This window comes from Fringilla coelebs, assembly GCF_963513975.1.
Source record: "Fringilla coelebs genome assembly, chromosome: 7".
Classification (NCBI taxonomy): Eukaryota; Metazoa; Chordata; class Aves; order Passeriformes; family Fringillidae; genus Fringilla; species Fringilla coelebs.
In genome coordinates, this window is record NC_140035.1 from 10,315,465 (window position 1) to 10,336,436 (window position 20,972).

General features: G+C 38.9%; 1 protein-coding gene across 3 annotated transcripts in view; it reads left to right on the forward strand.

Annotated features, from left to right (window-relative positions):
- Nucleotides 1–20,972, forward strand: part of MYLK (myosin light chain kinase) — a gene marked incomplete at its 5' end in the record, with an annotated part of 136,959 nt that overhangs the window by 39,140 nt on the left and 76,847 nt on the right. For all 3 annotated transcript variants that reach the window (XM_084209727.1, XM_084209728.1, XM_084209729.1), the window contains 3 exons: nucleotides 14,724–14,861; nucleotides 15,503–15,700; nucleotides 16,871–17,117. In XM_084209727.1, the coding sequence (XP_084065853.1) occupies nucleotides 14,724–14,861; nucleotides 15,503–15,700; nucleotides 16,871–17,117 (583 nt within the window). The remainder of the gene's footprint in view (nucleotides 1–14,723; nucleotides 14,862–15,502; nucleotides 15,701–16,870; nucleotides 17,118–20,972) is intronic.

Below are 20,972 nucleotides of genomic sequence, written 5' to 3' on the forward strand. Positions count from 1 at the left end.
TTCTATTCTTTTAGTATAGTTTTAATATATAATTTTCTTTTAATATAATATATATCATAAAATAATAAATCAGCCTTCTGAAACATGGAGTAAACATTCTCGTCTCTTCCCTCATCCTGGGACCCCTGTGAACACCACGACCACACTTAAGTGTAGTGTAATGTAATAAGCACATTTCAGAAAAAGGTATTGGTGCTTTGACCTTTCCAAGGGCTTAGTGTAGAGAGCAGTGAGGCTGTTCTGGAGAAGGTTTACCAGTGTAAGAAAGGACCTGGACAGCTGAAAGAAAAAAAAATAACTGCAGTATCACCAATATCACTCATCAGAGAATGTTAAAGGGAGGAGGCAGATGCTTCTCCTTTCTCATGGAAGACAGAGCAGAGACCAATGCCAGGGACTGCGGTTGTGAGAGCAAATGCCAATATTCTTGTTCTGTTGCCAGGATTTATCAGGTATAATTCTGAACAGGCGTCTATCAGCTAACTGACAGATAACTCTAAATAAGTGGAATTTTGGTAGTGAAAGTACCAGAAGAACATTGTAGTAAGCAATTGAGGTGACTTGTTGTCTCAGAAATCTGACAAAGTGCTGATTTGACAGAATTGATTTGTTCATGAAAGCCATAATTCTGTACTAGAATCTCAACAAACACATTCTAAAAGAATTCAAAATGAAGACAAGAGGTGACAGAATTCCATGGTTAAATTCAACAGTGAGGTAGTATCCATCAATATCATGATCTTTATTCTTTCAATCTCACCTGGCCTCCGTCTATTCAGATCTTTAGTTTAATGGAGATTATTCCCTCCTGCCTCTCTCTTCAATCCCCCTCCCTCAGACTCGCCCTCCCTCTACAATCAAGCCTGTATTTGGTATTTTTCACCTGCAAATGATTTTTCCCCAAAGTTACAGCAGTTTGTCACTGCCCGTCCTACAGACTGCTGAGTGACAGCTGCCAAGGGAACTATTCCTTTTTTTAATGACTAAATAATACCTGCCCTATATGTGTGCATTCAGTTTGGTGGGAAAAGTACCCTGATCCCTGCAATCTTAAGTTTTGTCTTTGTTTACCAGTGTTCTGGGGTGGTTGTCTACAGCTCTTTAGTGCTATGTCTGCCCCTATTCTGTGTGACAAGGTTAAAATAAAAACAAATTCTGGTAAACCTGAGTTAATTTCTTGATCACCAAATTGGAAACATAATCATCCCTTCTCCACCCTCCCCTCCTGAAAAATGGCATAAAGTAAGAAAACATCAATTTAAAATAAACCTGAAACTAATCTGTTCTCAAAGTTATCAGTTATGATTTCTCTGAAGCATTTCATCGGCATTAGCTAAAGGCCAGTGGAGAGTGGTCCACCTCAAGGGAGCTGTTGTTGACCTGGGGCTTTCTGATCCTTGACTGGGACTCAGAAACCAAAGGGACAGTCCCCTCTTGCAGAGCATTTCTGAGTTATTTTAGGGCTGACAGGCAGTGCTAACATGGGAGCCTTTCCCTGGGCTTGTGTGCTCTGCTGAGCTATTTCAGGCCATGGAGTCACTCTTGCACTGGGTTGGATTCCTCTTGCGTTTTGCACAGTCTGGGCTGGAAGGCTGCATTGCCACCATCATGGGGAGTTGGTTTCTCTCATCTGCATCCTATTCTATTTTCTAGGAGTCATGGAGAAGGGAGGGGGAAGAATAAGAGCAGAATTAAGAACATACATGACAGGCTGTATAACTCTATGTTTAATATTTTTACAGTTTTAGCTATCCTGTCTTTTTCTTCCCTAAAACTCATTTTATCCCTGTGGCCATGAGGATTACAGTAACTTGTAATCAATGTGTATTTTTCTGCCAAAAAGAGTACCAAATTTAAAATCTAATTTGCAAATCTCTTTTCTGTTTGCGTATATTTTTCCATCAGAATCTCTATCAAAAGCTTCTTGGCATTAGAGTTCTCTGAGTCTCTGAATGCTGCTACTAAGGTTTCTCTAAATGCTCAGCCTGTGCAAACAGATTACAACAGAAAATGGTTGTATGTGTAGAAAGGGAGAAAAATTTAAAAATCCTCTCCCGACCAAACATTGATTTTTGGAATAAAGTCTGTAAAATCGTTTCTGAATTGTAAGCCATCCTTACCCAAGTCCTTTTTGTTTCCAAGATGATTTAAGGATGTCAAGTTTGCTGCAGTGCTCAGTTCATTCATTCATTGTTAGAGAAATATTTTCCTTTTATATGTGAAAAGTAAGCCATATTTAATCTAAGAAAGAATGGATGTTCTTGGCATATCATCAGTATCAGACCAGTCTTAGAATTCAGCTTTTCCTTAACTTGCTTCTGTGGTCTTTGGACACATCTTTGTCTAGGTTTGCATTTCAAACCATACTGCCATTTTTGGCTTTGCTATTCTACTGCAGCAAGAATCTCGTGAAGGGACATATCTACTCTGATCAGTGGGGAAATTTTGCCTGGAGTGAATAGCCTCTCTTAACAATAAAACTCAATTTTATTTTTCTAAATGAAATTCAGCTCATAGATAACTCAGAAGAGTTAACAGCAAGGATAGTGAGTGTCAAACAGTTCAATTCACATCTGAATTGTAGTACAAGATGATCCTTAAACTGCTAGTAGGCTACAGGTGTTATCTGCCTTTTTGATGGTCTATTACTTTGTTTTTGTGAAAGGAAGTTCTTGTAGGAAACATTTTAAAGGTCCTTTTCCCAATAAAGGGTTACTGTTCCAAGTCCAGTTAAATACAAGAGTGGGATTTTTTCCAGTAGTTTCAGCATGATTTGCATTGGGCCCTGGATAATTAGCTAAGCTAATTGTGGCATAACTTTCCTTCTGAGTCATCAGTCTCAGATTCATTTATGGTTGTCTTTTTCTTCCTTATTTTTGAGCTGGATAAATTCTGTCTAGCACTGAGCAGCCTCAGTATTGCTCCTTAGTTTTGTATGGAAAAGGGTGAAGGTACTCAGTTGTTTGTAAGAGGCTTTTGGCACTGTATCAAAAAAAAGTCCCACATTTCATATGGATGGGATGCATATAGAAATGTAATAGTCTTTAAAAGATTCAAATTCATCAGTCTTCTGCTTATTTAAAGTGAGAAATTACCATATTCAGATCACTTCAGATCTCTCTACTTAGGTAAGTGATCTGAAGGCTGAGCAAGTTGGGGTAGATCCATCGGGTAGTCTGTGGAGAAACTAAGTTAATTAAGGTGAAGCTGATTTTGGCCTTGTAAAGGACTAAGTAGATGAGGTGAGCCCTGACAGCTGTCCTCCCTCTGTCAGCAGTTTCACAAAGCTGACACAGGTAGAAAGGAACTACAGAGACTCAGCAGGGCTCTCTGGAAAAAGCACCTTAACAAATGTCTTCACCATGAGAATTATTTCTTAACTGAGCCTCGCAGTGAGTGGAGTGCACTGGGTGAATGCTAGATCAATTGGCCTAATGTATTTAAGCCTGGGAGGTGAGAAATATGGTTCAGTGTTATTCAAACACTCAGTTATAGAAATCCCTGAACTGGTACCATTTGCTACTAATTGTAGGATTTTTTTTTTTCTTATGCATTGTTTTCTACACACAGGAAAATCAAAATCTGGCAGGCTTTGGGGCTGATGCACACATTATTTTTAAAGTTTTTAAACAACATGTGCATAACTGATTTGTTCCTGTTATTGCATGTGCAAGCTATTGTACTTGGTCTTCACATTTTCACATTTCATATTACAATTTTCTTATTATTCTATGATATGAAAATAGGTATACAAGCCATTTTTAAATACACCAGGCATCCTACTTAAAAAAACAAGCAAACCAACCAGCTCTTAACAGGGATATCCAGGGTACATTCAGGTCACCTGAAATATATGGTGATTATACACTGATGGGGATTGCAGATACTCAGTTTCATTTATGAATTTATTAATCAGGCTATGAAATAATTATAAAGTTATTTATTATGAATTTATTAATAATTTTTAATCAAGATGGTTGAATAGTTTATTCAGTTTTTTATGACTAGGAAGCTGAGGTGAGGAAAAGTTAATTGACTCTGGATGCGCATGTGTAGTGAGTTGGTGTTACTGTTTTGCTGAGGCTGTTACAATCAGAGTATAAAAGCAAGGCAGATGGAGGAAATAACTGGTATAGTTGGAAGGTAAGGCCAGCTCCCAGGAATGGTGACTGTTCTTCAGGTCTGTCTCATTCCTGAGATAAGCCCTCTGATATGTGGTTGACAGTTAACTGATCACTGACAAGGAGTTACAGGTCAGGTCCCCCTGTAGGAAAAAATGTGCCAAAGGGATATTTAATCACCTAACATTCACACCAGTACCTGGGTGTGCTACCTGTGATTTTGGACTGCAGGGAGAGTGGGAATAGTGTAGGCTCTGTTGTGCCAAACCACATCAATACTGCATGTGGGAAGCTTCTTTTATTTTGCAAACAGACTCTGCATGTCAGAGGGGTAGGTGATTGCCTGGTCCAGCTTTCACTAGGTATGGTATCAAGCTAGAGCACTTGCTGAGACTCCTAGGAGAATGTCCTCTGCCTTGCAGCTCTGCAGTAAAGGACAAGCAAAATACCTGACCCACTGCACACTCCTTGAGATTTCTGCAGCCCCCCTGCCCCAGGAAATAGCACCACTGGCTGTTTCTGAGATGGAGCACATGAGGTGTGGGCAGCGAGAGCAGCAGGGCAGGCTGGCAGCCGCAGTGCTCTAATGCTCTGCTGATGCTTGTTTTCTGCACTGCTGGTGTTTTGTTTCTTTCTTTCTTTTTTTAATACAGGCCTAATACTCCTTGTAAGCAAACACTATTCAGCAGCTAGAGCTGCTCCTGCTTATTAGCTCTTGACCTCATTTCTCTTTCCCTGCCAGCAGTGCATTTGCCTGGACTCACATCTGTTCCCCTTTCTCCCCCACCACTTTCTGTTCATGTTTTTTTTTCCCAGAGCAGCCTCCCCAGCATAAGTGTCTATGTTGGGCAGCCTGTAGCCCTTCCAAGCCGATTACTGTAGTCATTCATTGGTCACTGCACGAGCAGATTAGAGCCACCTGAAAGCCTGCCACAGTCCCTTCTGCAATCAGTTTATCAGAGCAGCAAAGGGAGATGCTGTCTGAAAAACCAGTTTGTTTTGTTCCTGTCACTCTTCCATCTGGTGTGAGTGGGACCATAAAATATAACCAGGTGGAAGAAAACCTTTCAGGTAGGAATCTTTTCCTTCAGTCATGAGAAATGCTCTCTTCACGTTGTGGGTTGTTTTTCTTTCTGTCTCAGAATGAGCCTTCTTAGATATTAATGGTTTAAAGAAGGTTTCACTGCAATAAGCAGCCTCTCTTTGGGAGGCCACAGCTCTGTTTCTCTGAGATCCATAGTTCTGCCAAAGGTGAGCAAAGAGCACTCTTACTTGCCAGCACTGATGAAATGTTTGTGACAGCTTATCAAAGTCACTGCTTATTTGAAAGCATTTTGCTTTGTTTCAAGCATAAGTGACTAGAGATGACTTTACAAAATATGCCAGTCTAGTCCTATTAAATGTCCAAAAGGCATTCCAGAGCAGTAGCTGGGTGGGACCACTTGTCTTTGTAGAAATTGGTTTCAGAGCACTAAGTGAAAGGGAGAGGGGTTTTGTTACTGTATTGAAAAGTCATGAGCATCAAAAAAAACTCTGTTGCAAAGCTTTCAAGAGTGCCCCAGAGATCTCAGTCCAGCATTCTGTATGGTTCATCAATAGCTATAACCCTTCTAAGTTAGTTTGGGGTTATTTTTTTTTTAATTGACTTCTTGCAGGACCTCAAGACCAAATGTGGAACAGAATGCCAGCTAGAAAACAAAACTTAAAGGCAAAGCAAAACGTGTGAAAGCTCTTAATGATAGAAGATGTGACATCAATGTCAAAAATACACTCTAAAGACAGTTTCTTATTATAAATCGTTTCCAGAAAAAGGGGAACCAAATTTGGATGAAAATGAGGGATGAGTGCATGCAGAATAAGAAAAATTTAAATGTCAGAAATTGCATTTACATTTCTTATAAATGAAATTAAAAGGTGAGATGCTGACAGAAAAATAAATAAAAAGACAAGAAAGAAATGAAAAAACTCTACCCTTAAATCAACTGTGACACATGATCAAATACTCTGAGCATTAAATTATTATGTACTAAAGTAACAGAAAACAGATGATTATTATAACAGTAGGGAACAGCCTTGCATTGGTCAAAGGGCAAACTGTCCCACCTTGGATTGCCAAATTCTATAGTGCTCAAAGTTTCAGCTGAAAACTGGAAGTCATCAAAATGCATATAAAACCTGTTCACTGAATATAAACCTGCATAGTTTTGAAAGCAGGGGTGTGATGGTATCCCAGAGAATGTTTTCAATAGCAGCTGATGTGGATTAGCTAATGGGAACTCCAACAGCCATCAAACTACCTCACAGGATTAGCTCAATTTTCAAAACTCTCCAGAAGTTGCCTAAGGGAAGCATCCAGCATTCCTTTGCAGCAGAGGAATAGAACAGAGGGTAGGAACTGTGTGCTACTGGAAGTGCTTCTCTGCAGCTTCATTTTAAAGAAGGCTTGACTGTTGGGCCACATGCACAGACTCTGGTTGGTTTTTTTTGTTTGTTTGTTTGTTTGTTTTTGGTTTTTTGTTTTGTTTTTTTTCCAGGGTAGTATCTTGGTTCAAAATATTTTTAGTATAAATTAATCAAGAAGAGAAAACTAACCACACGCAATGCCATACTAGAGATACCTTATCTTTTATGGACTTAAATGCCAAACAGGTCTTGCTTTAGAATATCTTTTTGACACCAACAATAACCAGAAATACAATGGGGTTGTGTTTTTCCTCTTTTTTTTTTTTTTTCCCCACTTATATTAGTCTAGCTTCAGATTTGGTTTCTTAGCTCTCAGTCTGAGCCTTATTTGTCTTTGAGGGATTCCCTAAGAGCATTCTTAGTACAGTATCCTTTTACTCACCCAAGAGAGGAGCTGAACTGTTGGAACATTACCACAGGACAACTAATTTTGTTTCCAGTGTGGATTTGCCAGAGAAGGGAAAGGCTGAAGGGGCTGTAACTCTTTAGATTGGTGGCATCTTCATGGACACATGTTCTTTGTGTGACTGCCTGTTCTTACTGTGCTTCTATTGCATTTCAGCTCAGGCAAAGCCCACTTTTTCTCTAATGGAACTGGTATATCTATGCATCATGATTCCCTGCAATTAAATTAAAATCTACCAGTGCAGTCACACAAAAAATTGAGACTATACATGTGAAGGTGAAATAGAACTGCCTCAGCAGAATGCCTGTTTTCACTGTGGAGCTGACCTGGCTTGATCTAGTGTACATGAGGCACCTTTCCTGAAGTTCTGCCTGTCAGACTGGTCTCTAATGCTGGAGAATTTGTTACAGTGGACAGCTGAGCTGCCTTATAAATGTATTTGGTAGGTATAAGGCTCTCAGGCCTTCCATGGAGTTGCTGTCTCTGACAGTGACAAAAGAGCAATTACTTGATGTAAATAACTTGCAAACAGGGTAAGTCATTAATAAAGCAGACAGCTCTGAAGGCAAAAGCAAACACCACTTTGGCTGCAGAAGCTTCCAGTGAGACTGTCAGGGAGGAATTTGGTCTGCTGACTGCAAAGTGGTCTGCTGTGAACCCAGACCTCTATTTTGTATCTGACCTCTACACTCTTCTGAAGCTTTCTCCTGAGGTGGGGAAGCAGAGAGGGAGGTAGGGGGATGCAGTTCTCTTCTCTCTAGAATCCAACAATAGGACTCAAGGGATGGTTGAAAGCTGTGCCAGGAGAAGTTCTGGCCGGACATCAGAAGTCATCTATTGAGAGGGTGGTCAAACACTGGAACAGGCTTCCTAGAGAGGGGATCAATGCCCCAAGCCTGTCAAGGTTTAAGGGGTATTTAGACAATGTCCCAAACAACAGGCTTTAACTTTTGGTCTGAACTGGTCAGGCAGCTGGAGTAGATCATCCTTGTAGACCCCATTCACCTGAGACAGTTTATTTTATTCTGACTGTTCACCCCCATCATGATTCTTACTGGTGCAGTCTTTTGATAGTGGGATTTCTGGGGTGCCATCTCAGTTGCACAGAATCACAGAATGTGCTGAGTTGGAAGGGACCCATCAAGATCATCAGGCCCAGCTTCTGGCCCTGCACAGGACACCTCAAGAATCCCACCTTGTGCCTGAGAGCCTTGTCCAAATGGCTCTTTAACTCAGGCAGGCTTGGTGCTGTGACCAGCTCCTTGGGGAGCCTGTTCCACAGCTCCACTGGAGCAACTCAGAACAAACTGAATTGGCAAAAGAGGTTAAAATGCTGACCTGGTGGTATCCCATGCAAAGGAAAGACTCTGGAAAGAAGGAGCATACATGGAGCTGCAGGATAGGGCTTAAAGCCTAGCCCAGAGTAAAATAAAGATTTCCAGACAAGATAAAGTGGAACTTGGTCTCCTTTGTACATGCCCAACCACCCTGACTGGTACAGGCTTAGGGCATTGTCAGTCTTAGGTTAACAGTTTTTCTGTGTCATGCAAGGGCAGCATGCAGACTATAACTTGTTCCAGCTCTTAAATCTTACCTTCCATTTACAAAAAATCAGATTATAACTTAAAAAAAAAAAAAAAGATGGGAGGTAAATGTGTAAATAACACTGCTAGGTCATTGAACACCTAATTGTCATGACCTACGTTTGCAAAATGGCATACTAACCTGAGATCTTTTATAAAGCAGAAATGTTCCTAGATGTCTCAGGAACACAAAGGTTCCTGATACATTTTTATGCTATTATAAATCAAGTTTTGAATTTTTGAAAAGCTCGTAGAAAATGTTATGCCTCAGGCCTGAGGCAAAGACGCTTTACAGAAAGACAAATGTGTGTCTTCATATCAATTTTTTGCCTTATAAAATCTCTTAACTTTACAGATACCATTGTTAGCTTAAGATTTAGTAGTGACTGGATTTGTTGATGCCAAAAACATTTGAGGATGTGAAACTCTTTTCAAGCTTGAGATCTGTGTGTGAACCCAAGTCTTGTTTTGAGTGGTTTTAGTGGAATCTGGTGCTTCTCTCTCTGAGCCTGCTCACACAGAGCTTTTTGAGTTCAGCATTCTCCTCAGCTCAGTTGAGTTATTGGCCTGTGAGCCAGGATGATATTTAACCACCATAAATGGTAAATGTTGCCGAGGCAGCCCTTCCGCACGGCTCGGAGCAGGCATTACTTGGCAGTCAACCTCACAATGCTGGCAAACAGATTCCTCCAGTATAATTAAACCTCCTGTAAGACTAAACACTGTGAGGTTTTGCAGTGCTCTGAACACAAGGCAGCAAACTCTCTACTCTTTGCGTGTCCTTGACTTGTGACCAGTTGTAACCCTGGCCTTGGCCACTGAGTTGCTGCCCTGGGGCTGTGTGTAAATGCTGTGCTGTAGCTGACCCAGCTTGAGCAGGGGGCTGGAAAGGCCAATCTCCAGAAACTCCTTCCAAACTCAATTATTGTGTGATTCTGTGCAGTGCCCAGCATGCTGGAGTCCTGATATTTCAACAGGAGATGTCAGCATTCTGCAGCTCACATGAAAATGCCTTCAGTACATCAGGGTAGGCAAGTGAACAAGAAAATTTCCTAGACTAGATGATGTCCATAAAATGTTAACTGGTTTGACTACAGCACAGGTAAAACCCAGGTCTGGTCTTGGGAAATGTTATTGAAGTTTGCATCCTCATATGGATATTCTTCAGTTTTGGCAGCAAATCTGGGAATAGGAATGGCACAGTGCAATTATTGATTCTTTTTTTCCTTCTCTCAAGGATATAGATTTATCTGTGTCTTTTACCTTAGAGTATATATAGTCGGTTGCATAATTGCCCTTCAACTGGTACAGGTGTATTGTGCAATTGACTTGTACTAGGTTAAGTGTTCAGTGCAGCATGAATTTTCACCTTTTCTATTACATATGCACCTTCAATTCAATAATTCACCATTGCTTATCAATATAGATATGTTTACAAATATGCTGAAGTCCTAAGTGCTGATCCAGGTCAAGGCTTTTCAAAATTCAAGTTTCTTTTGGTTTAAACCCACAGTTAACATTAAGACTCCTTTTGCAATAACTTCCAGTTTGCACATATGCAGAGATTAAATTAATGTAAGGACTCTTTAAAACGTGGATTGAGAAAATTCAAATAAAAGGAGAGCATTTTTTATCGCTCTAAATTTCTAATAATGCAGGTTAATAAATAAACCATATTTGTATTTAGTCTCTGTAGATAGATTATCTTACTATTGATTACACAAATCATGGAGCACAGAATAAGAGATTCATAGAAATAGTTTTATATCAAAGATAATGCATCTTTTCCCATTGCCATCTGAATATGCCGAGAATTTGTATTTTTCCTAAGAAATTGAAAGCATTTAAATTCTCCATAATCTCTATGGGTTTAATACAGTAAGTGGCTTTTTAAAACATAGATTTAAGTGCTTATTAGAGTGCCTTTCTAATAAAAAATGAACCCTCAGGGGTAAGGGAATGTGGTGGGAAAAGCCTATTTTCCTTTTGCTTTGTTGGAAATATATGTGGGTATAAAAAGTACCATTTACATACTTTGCTTACTATTTCTGGTCTCCCAGGCTGTGTTTCCCACTGAGTTGTGCATCTTATTACTTGCTGTTTCCCAACATTCATGCATATTAAAGGCTGAGGAAAGGCAAAAAACAGGAAACAAGTGGGATTATTGTGATGGACTTTTAAATCTATCACCCTGTGTAACACCTTATCAAAAACCTGTTGAAATGACAGAGAGATCTCTGTCCACTAGAAAGGCTCCAGCTGGGCTTGCACATTGTGCCAGGCTCTGTGCAAAACTTGTTCTCTGTGAGATGCCTCTCAGAAAATCATAGCTCTCTATTGTATTACCTTGCACCGTTTGACCTGTGTGAAACCAACAGCTGTGCTTATAAAATGGAGGCAGCTTTTGTAAGCTACAATAAAGGAAACTAGACACAAGGTCTGAAAAGAAGTCATTGAAATGTACCTGTGTTTTATCAAGCCCATCTGTAGGAGCAGTAGGTAGAGCTCTCTGATGTCTCCCATGAACTGCCTTGGCGTGATGGGGGGGAGGGAATTGAGTGCACCAGCAGAAGCTGATTGAGGAAGGGAAAGGGACAGAGAAAATTAACTGACAGAGAAATTTTTAGTAACTGCGTGTTGACTCTTATAGTCTATGTTTTCATTCTTAGAGGTGAACCTACTCCTATGTGAGAGCAATAAGAATTAAGAGTGATGAGGGAGCTATTAAATGGCTATAGGTGATTAGAGAGCATTAACATAATAGAGATCAGATCTCCTCTTTTTTCACATCCAGCTGAATAAGCTTGAGGATGCATAAATACATAATGAAGTCATGCCTTTATGCTAATGTCAAACAAAATTTTCCTTGGGTTCCAGATTTCCTTTCTGGTGCCAGATGTGCCGTATTTTATTGCCCGTAGTTTTGGCAGCAGAAATGCCCTGCAGCGTTATGAAAGAGGATGTTACAGCCAGAAGCACAGTGACTTGCAGTATCTTGGCTGGGAGCTTTGCCTCTGCCTTCTTCCTTTCCTTCTGTCCTCCTGCTTTGGGCTCTGAAGCCAGCACCCCCTGAGAGCGTATGGATTTTGAACCCCAGCAGAGTTTATGTGGTTATGGGGGCTTTGGAGGAATGAGGGAAAGCCAGCACTAATCCTGGCCAGGACTTTCTGTGCAGTTTTCTTGTTTGTGTCCTGTTTTCATTTCTGCTTCCCTACTATTTTCCTGGTACAAGTCATGGATTTTGTTCTTGTATGAAACTAGCAAGCACTAGCAGTGGCTAGGGAATGAGAACTTCTATGACTGTTGCACTTGAAGCCACCCTTTTGCAAACAGTTTATAGTTTTTTAATGCATGGTTTTCCTTTCAATAGTTTTGTGTCAAAATAAGGCCAGGTGTTTCCAAAAGGAAGTCTTTTCAACATAAATGGGAATAGGAGTTATTTGCTTAATCTCAAATGATCAGCATCACATTTTTTCATTCCAAAATCAATTTTATTGTTGTGTTTCCAAAGAAGACCTGTAAGGCTAAAATTGAAGGAGCCCTTAGGTATATTATATGTAGAGTACTGCTACTACTTCATAAAATTGTGAAATGTTAAAACATTCATCAGACAAACACTGAGTCACTGCATAGTGCTATCATAAATAAACAACTAAAAGCATTTACAAGCTTTGAAAGAATTTGAAAATAGTTAACATTCAGGCTTTGTAATTTGGCCTCTGCATGATTGTAGCAGTCCCTTCTGAGAAAAATGCAATGATTTTAGACTAAATAACAGAATTAAAATGGACTGGATTGTCTTGTGTAACACATCTGTGAGAAACTAAAGTTGTCTGTCGATAACTTTAATTATTTCTAAGTCTAGAAGTCCATAACATCAAATTTTAAGTAAAGGAAAAAAAATTGCATGAAATCAGACCCCATGGTTTCTTAATGAAATAGCATTTATGGGTTAGAACTAAAGTCTTTTTAATTGTTGCTGCTGAATCAAGAAATATTTGATGATTTTTGTGATATTCTGATTAAATTGTTGGCACAAAATGCTACTGATTAACATACACTTCTAAACAACAGTAGCATGAGATTAGAGAACCCCTTTAAAACTATATTTTTTTAGAGTGGGGGGGGAAGCTTGTGTTTTGAAGAGACCCTGTTCAAGTTGCCATGAAATCAGACTTATTAGCCATATATTTGCTGTATCCTTGATGACACAAGTTTGGGTAAGAATAGTGGTTGTTTTACCCATGATTTCTATGTTGGGCTAGAGCCACACCTCTGCTTTTGTTTTTCTTTCCCTGCTTTCCTCTTCTTGTATATCTGCCTTCTAGATTTGCAGTGTTTTCAGTTATTTCAGTAAAAAGCATAAAAAGAACTTTTTTTAAACCATACTTTTCTTTTTTTTTTTCCTATGCCTTTTTCCTGTCTTACTATTTTATTGGGGTTTTTTTCCCTTTTCTTCCTTTCTTTTCCTCCTTTTTTTTCATTGTGTAGATTTCTTCTTTCCCCCATATTTTGTGACACAGAGTTTCCCTTTGAGGGAGAAATGGATTAGAGCACTGAAGGTGCTGATATTGCTGAGTACAGCAGTTTCTCTGAGTAACCATTACAAAACAGAGGGCTATAGTGAACCACAGGAGTTTATTTCTCTAGATGAGTTTTCCCCAACTTCTTGGCTATTTTCTGTACAGCATTGGTCACTTCCAAGCAGGTGCTGTGGGAAGCCCTGAGGCTGATCAGTGTTGTCTGGTGGGGAATCAGGCACTTGAGAGTTGTGCTTCCATAGCACCAATCCAAATGGGTCTCACTCAGGTCCCATATTTCCATTCTCACATGCATCAATGTCTCCCTGCTTAGTGCCAAGAAAAGACCTGCAGCATGAGCCAGTGAGACAAGATTTTGGCTAGAAAAAGCTTTGCTAATGAAGAGGAAAAACTTCCCCTCCAGGCTGCTTCCAAATTTATGTTGAGCTCAAATTACCCCAGTACAACTTTTTACCTCAGGAGGTTCAGTGGGCTTTCTCAGTGAGTTGCTGTCTTTTTTTTTCTAATCACTAATTTTATGAATTGTGGTTTTCCTCCAGCCTGGCACTTTCTGTAATACTATTTTGGATGGGATTGATATTCCTTTGAAAATTTTGAAGGTAGGGATAAGCAAAATAAAAATATTTTCACATGTGGATAGAACGTAGGGCTGGAATTTTAAAGGCAAGACGTAAGACATCTGAAAACAAGCTAAACCAAACAAAAAGTGTATCCAAGGGACTGATAAATATTTATGACTTTTTATATTTGGTCACGATCACTGTTTGGGCTTCAGAAGTGTCTTTGCTCAGGTTTTTAGAGCAGGAGTAGACTCCTGGTCTAGTGTGCCATATAGATCACAGTTAAATGGTCTTGTTTCACAGCCTCTGAATGGCTGTGGCTAGTGGAAACAGCATATCACAGATAGATTTAAGAGTGGATTATTTAATTCTAAATTCCCTCAGTATTTGATTGTACAGCCTCCAAAGAAAAATTTTAAAAGCCCTAATCCAACAGTTTTCTGATATATATTGATAACCTCAGGTTTCAGTCTTCCCCATCAATCAATTGCTGAAGTGAAGTGCAGGAGAGGAGTGTGGTGAACCCAAACCGATTGGATATTGTCCATCTAACAATGTAAATGGTTTGTAATTACTTACAGAGTTACAAGTCCTGTCCTGCAGCGTGCTTACATTTCTAACTCATCAATCATAACAATGGCAAATTGCAACATCCCCTAGAGTGTTCAGATTAATTTAGCAGTGACTACAGGCACTGAATTTTTGGTTACAAGTTTTTGGGTTGCTTTGCCTGTTTTTTGGGTTTTTTTTTGTTCACTTGAGAGTGTGTGCTTGGGGAAAAATGATTTCTTAGTGATGCTCTCTGATATCTGTTAACAATGATTTAAGAGGATTCTTGGATGGAGGACAGTTCAATTTCTATTTCTTGTCTTTCTGCTTGGAATACTGGCAAGGCAAAACAGCTATATTAGGTGCTTTCAGTTATTTTTGTCTTCTGAGAGCTGAAGCAAAACCACTATCTCGAAATCATGTTGAGCCTAAGGTCAGTTAAAGTTGGTAATGAAAATTCCAGTAAGAGACCCCTTTTGTTCTTTTTTTTGACTTCACAGAAAAGAAGAGCAGCAAGAAGGCAGAGAATGCACAGGCTGCAAAGTTAAACAAGACTTTTGCACCCGTCTTCCTTCAGGGCCTGACTGACCTCAAAGTAATGGATGGAAGTCAAGTGATAATGACTGTGGAGGTATCAGGTATGTAGCTATAGAGCAGTATTGCATAAAAAATTTAAATCCTGCTGCAAAGTGTGTGGTTTTTTTCATATTTTTAGCAGGTGTCTTTGCATTTAGAAATAATATTTCTAGGAACCAGTTTTTAAAAGCTAGGTTGGTCGAATGTGATCTTCAGTGTGGCTGAACATTGTCCATTTTAAACATGTTCAGACCTGTAGAAGTGTTTCTTGACTGGAATGATTTAATGATGTAAGTTTAATATGGGTCCTCTTGTTGAAGTGTCCTTGTAATAGCTTTTGTTGTGAACCAAAAAAGATTGAGTTCCTGTCAGCTGGGGTAAGAGTAGTGCTGCAGAAAGAGCAGTCCTGGTATGAACTTTGGTATCAGAAACTCTTAATAACCATCTTTGTGGTGTCTAGAACTCATGCTCCCTCTCGTGTTTTATGCATGCTTCCCTTATTCATTTGTATTTTAATCATAATAATGCAGACCATTTCACATTACACAGCATTGACAGAGTTAATCATAGAAATTCCTGAATGTTTTGAAGATGAAATTGCAGAATCAGGTGGCAAAAACCCCCAAACTTGTTCCTTTTTTTTAATTGACATATGGTGGGGTTTTGTGTGTGTCTCAGATTTTTGTTGCTTGCTTATTTTTAGCTAACCCATCTCCTGAAATTATCTGGCTGCATAATGGGAAAGAAATCCAGGAGACAGAAGATTTCCACTTTGAGAAGAAAGGCAATGAGTACAGTCTGTACATCCAGGAGGTGTTTCCTGAAGACACAGGCAAATACACCTGTGAAGCCTGGAATGAAGTAGGAGAAAGTCAAACACAGGCTACATTGACAGTTCAAGGTAGAAAGTTCTTCTTCACCTTATAAAATGGTGAAAGAAAATTATTATTCTAATGTGCTGGAGGAATATCTGTTTAAAATACATGAGTGTTTATAAGGTTTGTTGTGAAGGATGCTCAAGTTCTCAGTCTCTGCATCTGAATTAAACAGGATATTGAGCAGAAGCAGCTTTAAAAAAATCTTTTCGCTCTGGAACATTATGTAACTATTTCAAAAATGCATTCCTGAGTCCTATTTCTAGGGACAGTGCAAAACTTCTGCTAAATGCAGCTTTAGATTATAACTATCAGGCTTACTTAACTATGGATTAAAGTAAATCTTTTCATATGTTTTTGTTTCTAATGGAAGTCCTTATTCTTTGAAAAAGCTTTCTAGGAGCTAGGTATCCTGGCTTTAATGTTAGCATTGTAGTGGTAGCAGGTGAGGAAGGCATGATTTCTGCAATCTGAGAACTACCTGCAAAAAATCTGGCTTTGAATCTTCTGACTTGATGTTAACCCCAGAGCGAACACTCAAGTACCTACAAACTTCCTGTGACTGGGCACACACTACCTTTGTGACAGGGACTTCTTCTAGTATTACTGAATATTGACATTTCCTCGTAGCCACTACTGAGAATTAGTGGAAATCACTGTGAATATCTTGAATATCTTATCTGCAGTGTTTGAGAGAGCTGTTTAGTCTGTTGTCACTGTCTGCTCTGAATTCAGACCTTCCTTCTCCTCCAATCCCCCCTGAGATCTGGCCTTGGGGTCAGTCTTCTAGATTAAATGCAATTTCATGCAATTGTTAATGATGATTTATTGCATGAGCTCTCAACTGCACAGCAGTCATAGTACTGTTACTTGCCCTTAAAGCTATTCCTACCCATATTCTCTAAGGACAAATCTCCAAGATTCCTTTTAGGGCAGCTTTAAAGTCTCTTTGTTTTGCTCTTAATATAAGCTTGGATCAAGCCAATAAAGTGCCAAGTAAATGATTAATTTTAGTACGAACACAAGTTACTTCCAAAATTAAAGTCTGACTTATTTTCAGATTAAAAACTTAGACCATGCATGTTCAAAATAACTTTCCTTGCCTGTGATTGCCTTCCCTGAAATTAGTTAGCTTAGTGGTGACATTCAAGCTTGGCATTTTCTTCTGACTTGTAAACTGTGTTTGTAAACTACAGAACCTCAGGATGGTATTCAGCCGTGGTTCATTAGCAAACCGAGATCAGTGACAGCAGCTCCTGGGCAAAATGTCCTGATATCCTGTGCCATTGCTGGAGATCCTTTCCCCACTGTTCACTGGTTTAAAGATGGGAAGGAAATAATACCAGGAACAGCATGTGAAATCCTGCAAAATGAAGATATCTTCACACTGGTCTTGAGGAATGTGCAGTCTCGTCATGCTGGGCAGTATGAAATTCAGCTCAGGTATGTTGGCTGTGAAAAAGAAGGTTGTTCCCTTTGACCAATTAGTTATATTTACCCTCAAGTTAAAATTCCCACTCGAAGAAGTGGAGTCCCATCCTATTCAAGTGGAATATTAGGGTACTAAAGGAACAGAAATTTCTGAGGGATAAAAAAGAACTAATAAAACTCCAAGAGAAGAAAGGAAACACAAGAAGAGTCAGAAAAAAAGGACAAAGCAGTATGGCTTCTTTTTGTGATCCTGTAAAACAAAGCTTTGTGGCAGCAATGTGGGAAGCAATTTCTAGCAAGGAAAACCACAATCAATGTCCTAAGTTTTGGAGCTATTGTTTATCGTGTTTGGCATCTCTAGGTATTTGTAAGGATGCCTCTTTCCATGGGAACAAGCTGTCTAGGGAGGGCAGTTGCTCAAAGTCCATACCTTTAAGGGGAAAAAGTGTTTCCTGGCCATGTTCAAAATGTCTGAATCTTGTAAGTTGTAGTCTCCTTTTGCTGACCTATCTTTGAAATAAGGCACCTTGATGCTTTGAACATCTTGTCATTCCTACAAAATCTGGAAGAGTTGTTTTGAATTTAATTTTATTTTATTCTGGTAGAATAATTGTGCTTTAAATGAAGAGTTAGATTTGCTGGATCCTTGCCTTGTAGAAAGTGCCACAGCACTTTACACCTGCAATGGAAATCATTCTGTGCTATTTACTATGCATAGATGTAGTTGCTTTACTTGGCTAGTGTTTGGGCCTTTCTTTATTAAAATTACTTCATCATCATGGGCATTTGAGTCCATTACACTGGAAGAAAATTATTTGGTTTTCTCCACACACTCACTTTTTAGTCCAGGTGTACTAGTCTGAATTGTCCTTTGCCTACTTACAAATAAATTATGCATATCTTCTTAATGCAAGAAAGGAGGGATTTTCTTAATAAATTCAACCTATTTAGCTTGTAAGCAATGAGTTTAATTTTTTATAGATATAGGTTTTTTTCCAACCAGTGTGGCCCAAATGATGGATGTGTCACTATGTAGATGTTTCCTAGCTCAAAGTGAAGTTTTCATGGGCTATCACAGGCAGATACAAACTAGCTTCCGTATATTTTAGAATTTGAAGTCAAATGAAACACTCATTTTTCACCAAAAAAGGGTGTTTTAGAAAATTATAGCTGTTGAATATCAAGATTTCCTATAAGGAAGTTTTTCTATGCTTAATTTCAAGTCTTATTAATAACATTTATGTAGATAGAGCCACATGTGCTATGACCTTCATGCAAATCAGCTCTTCAGTAGATTTAAGCCCTTTGTAGTCTGCAATAAGCTGTGAACTAACTTATTTCAGAGCTGTCTTTTTTGCAATTGGCCCAGGTCATCTGGGACATTCATAATGCTCATTTGAGCAGATCATGTCTACAGAAATCCTTGAATTTATTTTCCTTTGGGATCAGGGGTGTTTCTATCATTTGGTATCTCTGTCAGGATTAGAAATGCCAGTTCAATTTCATTCAGGTCACCAACCTTGACAGGAGAGAGCAGAAACTGTGAGAATTGCTGCTTGCTGCTGGTACATTTCCACACCTCAGTGTGTGTGCCCTGGGCATCTTCTCTTATGATATGCTGGTGGTTTCATTTGAACTGAAAAGAGAATGAGATATTTCAGCAAAACTTCAGGGATGGAAGAAAGAACGAGAACAAAGGAGAGCCAAGAGAGCTTTGTGGAGAGTTTTGTTGGGATTGATGTAGGAACTTGACCATATTGATCAGGTGTAGTTGGTGATCACTCAGGCCAAATTCATCACTAGAGCCCTTTTTTCAAAGTGGAAGGCTGATATTATCATAATTCTAGAATGTACACTTAGGAAATAAATTATTTCAGACAATTAGTAGATGAGAGGAATTTTTTGGGGGAAGGAGAAAAAGTAAAGTTGTAGCTATAAAACAAGAAATCAGATAACATGCTAGTGGCAGCTATTCCCTAATCCTTTCACTGCAGAAATAACTGGGGATCCCACAAAGATCAGTGCATACATGCTGGCTTTTTCTAATCCATTATGAGTAATGCTGTGCTGCACTTGGAGCAAAGGAAATGATGATACCTCATTCTACCCTGCTCTCACTTGTAAAATTCCAGTTAATGTTCAGAGAACAGGAAGTTTTTAGGCACTGGTTGTGTACTATGAGTAACAGAGAGGTAACAGCCTCGGGCATATCCAAGGAGCCAAAAATCAGCTGTGCAGCTTCAAGTTTGCAATAGAGTTGCAGTAATCTTCAGCACCAAATAGTCTTGGCTAAATAGCTGTTGAACTGGCTGCATTTGTCTTGAATACTTATTAAGAAGTGTTTATATATTCAGAAACTCTTTTAACAGTATCAGAAAGGAAACGAGCTGTGTTTTGTGTCTTTCTCTCAAAAACTCCTATAAACTCCATTAACAAACATGGAATAACTGGGAAAACATAAGTCAATTCACTAAAGAGTTTACCACATTGACAGTGGGCTATATTTAAACATAATCATTTTCATTTCAATTAAAATGTGCAGCTCCTTTTCACATATTAATTTTACAAGCAGGTTGCATAGCTGCTCTTAGGGAGTCACTCCTTCTCCAACTCTCTTAATTTAGTCCAGGCACAGTTTCCTACTAGTGTTAATTATTTTCCCATTTTGTTCTCCATTATTCTTAAGCTCTAAATTCTGTCCTGATACCTCCACAATTCATCTGTTGTGTTAGCTGCTCACAAATTAAAACTTTGGTCTTAAAAATGTGGGTTTAACAAAAGATCTGTTTGACTCTTGCTGCTTCTTTCTCCTTTAGTTAGAGTGAGCTGATAAGGTTGTGGAGCCCAGTGTGATCCTGGTGTGATCCGTCCATGATTGCTCCTTGGCTTTCTGTCTTACCATTCCTCAGCATTATTTAGAATACATCTTTGCTTTGCCTTTTACTATTTAGCAGACTGCTAAGTCTGGATTTTAGAAGAGTAGTCAGTGTAGCCACTCCTGGTCCTTTCTTTAAACTTACACAGGCCTATGATTCCTCTACATTTACATTTTTCATTTTAATTTTCTTAATAATGTTCCATTGAGACTGTTATGTCTCAGGCTCCAAGGAATAGTGCTACATAAATATTAAAAGAAGAGATTCACCCACTTCAGCAGTTCATCTATTGAAATTTGGACATTTTTCAGCCTTTAAAATGCTTTAAATGGAAAATAAAAATCCTTTTCCTTACTCATAAAAACAAAGATACCTATTTCCCCTCCTACCCTTTGCATCCTTCCAGTGATGCAGGCACTGGTATCCTGTTATCCCAATATGATTTTTCCATATTCTTTCAGCGTGTACATCATAAATGTGAGAACTGGACAAGAGAATGTGATTTTTGAGCAAAATCTTTATCTTTATAGCAATACAGTCAACAGGAGACACCTCAGAAATCATGCTGCAGTTCCTTAAATAATCTGCTTTGTTATCCTTTGCCTTCTCAGACATTAAGTGTTCTCCCACACTCCATCTTCCATACAAGCTTGGTTAGTGCTGATTAGTATTGATTTAGATATTTTGATAATCTGCTTCAAATCAGGGGAAAACATTAATTTTATCAAACTGTGGTACTTTGAATACTCTGCAATTCAGGTTATGTAAAAGCACTCCTAAGATTACATTTCATTAGGCTAAGCAGTAAATACAGCTCTTTCTGTAAAATTCAGTTTGCAAACCTTGTTTTCTCCTATTAATGCATTGTCTATTTTTAGATAAGAAAGCCATTACTCTTTCTTGTTCTATCCTCCCACTTAGTGCTGTAAAATGCAAATAAAAATATTGTTCTTTCAGGTATAAAAAACTTTTGGCAAAACACTCAAGTGAG